The sequence below is a fragment of the Coregonus clupeaformis genome, unplaced genomic scaffold (assembly GCF_020615455.1).
Source record: "Coregonus clupeaformis isolate EN_2021a unplaced genomic scaffold, ASM2061545v1 scaf0015, whole genome shotgun sequence".
In the NCBI taxonomy this organism is placed as follows: domain Eukaryota; kingdom Metazoa; phylum Chordata; class Actinopteri; order Salmoniformes; family Salmonidae; genus Coregonus; species Coregonus clupeaformis.
The window spans coordinates 997311-1004374 of NW_025533470.1; the positions used below are offsets into that span (position 1 = coordinate 997311).

Here is a 7064-nt window from a genome sequence, read left to right on the forward strand (position 1 = left end):
AAGGGGAAACATTTAAATGTCTTGGAATGGCCTAGTCAAAGCCCAGACCTCAATCCAATTGAGAATCTGTGGTATGACTTAAAGATTGCTGTACACCAGCGGAACCCATCCAACTTGAAGGAGCTGGAGCAGTTTTGCCTTGAAGAATGGGCAAAAATCCCAGTGGCTAGATGTGCCAAGCTTATAGAGACATACCCCAAGAGACTTGCAGCTGTAATTGCTGCAAAAGGTGGCTCTACAAAGTATTGACTTGGGGGTGGGGGGTGAATAGTTATGCACGCTCAGGTTCTCATTTTTTTTGTCGTATAATTTTATTTTTCATTAATAAAAAATATTTTGCATCTTCAAAGTGGTAGGCATGTTGTGTAAATCAAAATGATACAAACCCCCAAAGAATCCATTTTAATTCCAGGTTGTAAGGCAAACAAATAGGAAAAATGCCAAAGGGGTTGAATCCTTTCGCAAGCCACTGTATACTGTAATATGAAACGTGTGAGTGTGTATGTGTGTACGTGCGTGTGTGTGTTCGTACCGACTCAGATGACTCAGGTTGCTGTCTGCTCTCTCACATTCCTCGTCCAGCCATGTCTTCACTGACAGCCTCTGAGACGCCAGCTCAGTACCCTCACCCAGCACCTGCCCCGTCATCTACACACACACAGTGTGAAGGTCAGCCAGGACACGACCTGTCCAACAACGTAACCAACTGTAACCAACAAGCTGCCATCACCATGGAGACAACCTTGGCCACCATAGCAACCGCCTGGTCACAGAAACAAAGAGTGGGATGAGTAACGAAGGAGAGAGAGGGAGGAGAGAGAGGGGGAGAGGGAGAGAAGGAGAGAAAGAGAGAGGGGGGAGAGGGAAAGAAGTAGAGGGAGAGGGAGAGAAGGAGAGAGGAGAGAAAGAGAGAGAGAGGGGGGAGGGAGAGAAGGAGAGAGGAGAGAAAGAGAGAGGGGGGATAGGGAGAGAGGGAGAGAGGAGAGAAAGGGAGATGAGAGAAGGAGATAGGAAGAGAAGGAGAGAGGAGAGAAAGGGAGAGAAGGAGAGAGGAGAGAAAGGGGGAGAAGGAGAGAAGAGAGAAAGAGAGAGGGGGAGAGGGAGAGAGGGTGAGGAGAGAAGGAGAGGAGAGGAAAAGAGGAGATGACTAGGGGTGTGAAGAGAGGAAGAGTGTGAAGTGAGGAGTGGTGCAACCCTAGACAAATACTTTCACATTTGAGATGCACTTGGTTTCGTTAAGCAAGTAGAAAATGTGAGCTTTTTCAGGCACTCACCTTTCTGTTGGTCCTCCGTCTGTCCCTGTAGAATGGTAGACACTAGACACTACATCGTCCCATCTCAGCCAGTCAACCAGTCACACAACCTCAAAACCAGCTCACTCTGTACTAACATTGAGTACTAAACCACAGACTAAATCATCTGTGTCTCTCCGTAGCTGTGTGGATGTGTGTGTGTTGAAAAAGCCAGTCTGTCAGTCGTGTAGATGTGTGTGTGTGTCTGTATGCTATAGAGGTCTGCCTATGTGTCAGTCTGCCCCTGAATGCAACAGGTTATTACTGTGAGATCCAAACACAGAGAGATGGAGGGATGGAGAGATGAGAGGGAGGAGGGGAGAGATGGAATGATGGAGAGATGGAGAGACAGAGAGAGTGGGAAGCGCTGAGAGGAAATGATAATGTGCCACTCCAAACAGAAACACACACACACCTCCCTTCATCTCAGTTCAACTAAGACAAATGCTTTCTCTCTCCATCCCTCCCTCTCCATCCCTCCCTCTCCATCCCTCCCTCTCCATCCCTCTCTCTCCATCCCTCCCTCTCCATCCCTCTCTCTCCATCCCTCCCTCTCCATCCCTCTCTCTCCATGCCTCCCTCTCCATCCCTCCCTCTCCATCCCTCCCTCTCCATCCCTCCCTCTCCATCCCTCTCTCTCCATGCCTTCCTCTCCATGCCTCCCTCTCCATGCCTCCCTCTCCATCCCTCCCTCTCCATCCCTCCCTCTCCATCCCTCCCACTCCATCTGTCCCTCTCCATGCCTCCCTCTCCATGCCTCCCTCTCCATCCCTCCCTCTCCATTCCTCCCTCTCCATCCCTCCCTCTCCATCCCTCCCTCTCCATCCCCTCTCTCTCTCTCCATCCCTCTCTCTCCATCCCTCCCTCTCCATCCCTCTCTTTCCATGCCTCCCTCTCCATCCCTCTCTCTCCATCCCTCCCTCTCCATCCCTCTCTCTCCATCCCTCCCTCTCCATCCCTCTCTCTCCATCCCTCCCTCTCCATCCCTCTCTCTCCATCCCTCCCTCTCCATCCCTCTCTCTCCATGCCTCCCTCTCCATCCCTCCCTCTCCATCCCTCCCTCTCCATCCCTCCCTCTCCATCCCTCTCTCTCCATGCCTTCCTCTCCATGCCTCCCTCTCCATGCCTCCCTCTCCATCCCTCCCTCTCCATCCCTCCCTCTCCATCCCTCCCTCTCCATCCCTCCCTCTCCATGCCTCCCTCTCCATGCCTCCCTCTCCATCCCTCCCTCTCCATTCCTCCCTCTCCATCCCTCCCTCTCCATCCCTCCCTCTCCATCCCTCTCTCTCTCTCTCCATCCCTCCCTCTCCATCCCTCTCTCTCCATGCCTCCCTCTCCATCCCTCTCTCTCCATCTGTCCCTCTCCATGCCTCCCTCTCCATCCCTCTCTCTCCATGCCTCCCTCTCCATCCCTCCCTCTCCATCCCTCCCTCTCCATCCCTCTCTCTCCATCCCTCTCTCTCCATCCCTCCCTCTCCATCCCTCCCTCTCCATCCCTCTCTCTCCATCCCTCTCTCTCCATCCCTCTCTCTCCATCTCTCTCTCTCCATGCCTCCCTCTCCATCCCTCCCTCTCCATCCCTCTCTCTCCATCCCTCTCTCTCCATCCCTCTCTCTCCATGCCTCCCTCTCCATCCCTCCCTCTCCATCCCTCTCTCTCCATGCCTCCCTCTCCATCCCTCTCTCTCCATGCCTCCCTCTCCATCCCTCTCTCTCCATGCCTCCCTCTCCATCCCTCTCTCTCCATGCCTCCCTCTCCATCCCTCTCTCTCCATGCCTCCCTCTCCATCCCTCTCTCTCCATGCCTCCCTCTCCATCCCTCTCTCTCCATCCCTCCCTCTCCATCCCTCCCTCTCCATCCCTCTCTCTCCATGCCTCCCTCTCCATCCCTCTCTCTCCATCTCCTTTGAGTGGTGGTCTTTCAACGTTCTGTGTGTTTGTGTGTTCATCCCCCCTCCTATTGTCCCATGAGCTCATCATTATTCAGGAAGGTTGTTTGAAGTGCTGTGAGTGTGTGAAGTGCCGAGAACATGTGTGTGTGTGTGTGTGTGTGTGTGTGTGTGTGTGTGTGTGTGTGTGTATGTGTGTGTGTGTACTAAGTGCAGTGATTGCATTCAGAGTGTTCTGTTTCATGTGCAGCTCTGCTGATTAACACATGGTTCTGCTGATTAACACATGGTTCTGCTGATTAACACATGGTTCTGCTGATTAACACATGGTTCTGCTGATTAACACATGGCTCTGCTGATTAACACATGGCTCTGCTGATTAACACATGGTTCTGCTGATTAACACATGGTTCTGCTGATTAACACATGGTTCTGCTGATTAACACATGGTTCTGCTGATTAACACATGGTTCTATTTTGGTAACTGCCAAAATAAAGGAAACACCAACATAAAGGGACGGTTTCCCGGACTAGGCTAATTCTACTTAAATTAATCCAGATTAAAATGGCTTTCTGAGACGTTGCTTAACTTCAGATTAGTTAGTTCTAGACCATGGAGTGCCAGACTAAGGTAAGTAAGGATTAACCAGTTCATCTTTGTGAAGCCTGATAAGATTAACGATGTGCACTTGGTGCTGACCTGAGGATGCTTCAGGAACCAGGGAGGGACACTAATACATCAGCATTGTGTGGAATTGAAGCAAGTCACCTAAACCAAACAATGGAGGGAGGTAAAAGAAAACGTTCAATGATTTTCAGTGATTGAAAAAAAACCTCTTGAAGCGAATTGTGTCAAACCACCCAATTATGGAGAACAAACAGCATGATTAATCAACAGAAAACAAGAATATGAATGCCGGCCGACTACCACTTGTAATGAATTCAACTTAAATGACAAAGTAAAACAAAAGGACGATTAAACAACTTCAGGTAAGATACTGTATTTATTGTTGGCCCACTTTTACAAAATCAGTCACTTTAAAAAGTCAGTTTTCGAATATAGTAGTAGTTATATATGTAGTGTATATGAATATAGTAGTAGTAGTTATATATGTAGTGTATATGAATATAGTAGTAGTTATATATGTAGTGTATATGAATATAGTAGTAGTAGTTATATATGTAGTGTATATGAATATAGTAGTAGTAGTTATATATGTAGTGTATATGAATATAGTAGTAGTTATATATGTAGTGTATATGAATATAGTAGTAGTTATATATATAGTGTATATGAATATAGTAGTAGTAGTTATATATGTAGTGTATATGAATATAGTAGTAGTTATATATGTAGTGTATATGAATATAGTAGTAGTAGTTATATATGTAGTGTATATGAATATAGTAGTAGTTATATATGTAGTGTATATGAATATAGTAGTAGTAGTTATATATGTAGTGTATATGAATATAGTAGTAGTTATATATGTAGTGTATATGAATATAGTAGTAGTTATATATATAGTGTATATGAATATAGTAGTAGTAGTTATGTATGTAGTGTATATGAATATAGTAGTAGTTATATATGTAGTGTATATGAATATAGTAGTAGTAGTTATATATGTAGTGTATATGAATATAGTAGTAGTTATATATGTAGTGTATATGAATATAGTAGTAGTAGTTATATATGTAGTGTATATGAATATAGTAGTAGTTATATATGTAGTATATATGAATATAGTAGTAGTAGTTATATATGTAGTGTATATGAATATAGTAGTAGTAGTTATATATGTAGTGTATATGAATATAGTAGTAGTAGTTATATATGTAGTGTATGTGAATATAGTAGTAGTAGTTATATATGTATTATATATGAATATAGTAGTTATATATGTAGTGTATATGAATATAGTAGTAGTTATATATGTAGTGTATATGAATATATACTGAACTAAAATACCTGACAAGGCCCAAATCCCTGTCATTCGCAGGAGAAAGAGACAGAGATATCGGGGACGTAGAAGGGGGGCCTTGTAAGGATCTGACGGCGAGTGGGTAATCTGCCTCTACCATCAGTCCTATTGGCCAACGTACAATCATTGGATAACAAAATGGAAGAACTACAATCACAATTATCCCACCAACAGGATATTAAAAACTGTAATATCTTTGTGAGTCGTGGCTGAACGACGACATGGACAACATACAGCTGCCCGGGCATCGGCAAGATAGAACAGCTGACTCCGGTAAGACAAGGGGTGGCGGTCTGTGTATATTTGTAAACAACAGCTGGTGCACGAAATCTAATATTAAGGAAGTCTCGAGGTTTTGCTCGCCTGAGGTAGACTATCTCATGATACTCGAACGCTGCTGGCACCCGCCCACCCGACTAAAATCACTACTCTCGGCGGGTCTGACCTAGAGTATGTGGACAACTACAAATACCTAGGTGTCTGGTTAGACTGTAAACTCTCCTTCCAGACTCACATTAAGCATCTCCAATCCAAAGTTAAATATAGAATCGGTTTCCTATTTCGTAACAAAGCCTCCTTCACTCATGCTGCCAAACATGCCCTCGTAAAACTGACTATCCTACCGATCCTTGACTTCGGCGATGTCATTTACAAAATAGCCTCCAACACCCTACTCAGCAAATTGGATGTAGTCTATCACAGTGCCATCCGTTTTGTCACCAAAGCCCCATATAATACCTACCATTGTGACCTGTACGCTCTTGTTGGCTGGCCCTCACTACATATTCGTCGCCAAACCCACTGGCTCCAGGCCATCTATAAATCACTGCTAGGCAAATCCCCGCCTTATCTTAGCTCATTGGTCACCATAGCAACACCCACCCGTAGTATGCGCTCCAGCAGGTATATCTCACTGGTCATCCCCAAAGCCAACACCTCCTTTGGCCGCCATTCCTTCCAGTTCTCTGCTGCCAATGACTGGAACAAATTGCAAAAATCTCTGAAGCTGGAGACTCTTATCTCCCTCACTAACTTTAAGCATCAGTTGTCAGAGCACCTTACCGATCACTGCACCTGTACACAGCCTTTCTGAAATTAGCCCACCCAACTACCTCATCATTTATGTCATTTAGCAGACGCTCTTATCCAGAGCGACTTACAAATAGGTGCATTCACCTTATAGCCAGTGGGATAACCACTTTACAATGTTTGTTTTTTTTTTTTTTGGGGGGTAGAAGGATTACTTTATCCTATCCCAGGTATTTCTTAAAGAGGTGGGGTTTCAAATGTCTCCGGAAGGTGGTGAGTGACTCCGCTGTCCTGGCGTCGTGAGGGAGCTTGTTCCACCATTGGCGTCCTGGCGTCGTGAGGGAGCTCATCCCCATATTGTTATTTATTTTGCTAATTTGCACCCCAGTATCTCTATTTGCACATAATCTCTTGCACATCTATCATTCCAGTGTTAATACTAATTGTAATTATTTTGCATTATAGCCTATTTATTGCCTTACCTCCATAACTTGCTACATTTGCACACACTGTATATATATTTTCTGTTGTATTTTTTGACTTTATGTTTTTTTTACCCCATATGTAACTCTGTGTTGTTGTTTTTATCGCACTGCTTTGCTTTACCTTGGCCAGGTCGCAGTTGTAAATGAGAACTTGTTCTCAACTGGCTTACCTGGTTAAATAAAGGTGGAAAAAATAAATAAAAATAAAAATGATAAGCTGTAGACCACACTATTTACCAAGAGAGTTTTCATCTATGTTTTTCGTAGCTGTCTATTTACCACCACAAACCGATGCTGGCACTAAGACCGCACTGAATGAGCTGTATAAGGCCATAAATCAACAGGAAAACGCTCATCCAGAGGCGGCGCTCCTAGTGGCCGGGGA

General features: G+C 45.0%; 1 protein-coding gene across 2 annotated transcripts in view; it reads right to left on the minus strand.

Moving 5' to 3' along the window:
• LOC121556121 (cyclic nucleotide-gated cation channel) overlaps window positions 1-1695 on the minus strand; it is a 47333-nt gene extending 45638 nt beyond the window's left edge. Inside the window, exons 1-2 of one of the 2 annotated variants that reach the window (XM_041870010.2) lie at window positions 1275-1695; window positions 533-648 (exon numbers count right to left, since the gene is read on the minus strand). In XM_041870010.2, coding sequence (XP_041725944.1) covers window positions 533-648 — 116 coding nt within the window. In that variant the 5' untranslated portion in view covers window positions 1275-1695. Of the gene's footprint in view, window positions 1-532; window positions 687-1274 lie in introns of both variants that reach the window. The other variant, XM_041870011.2, reaches the window with a different exon arrangement.
• Between the last annotated feature and the right edge of the window lie 5369 nt (window positions 1696-7064).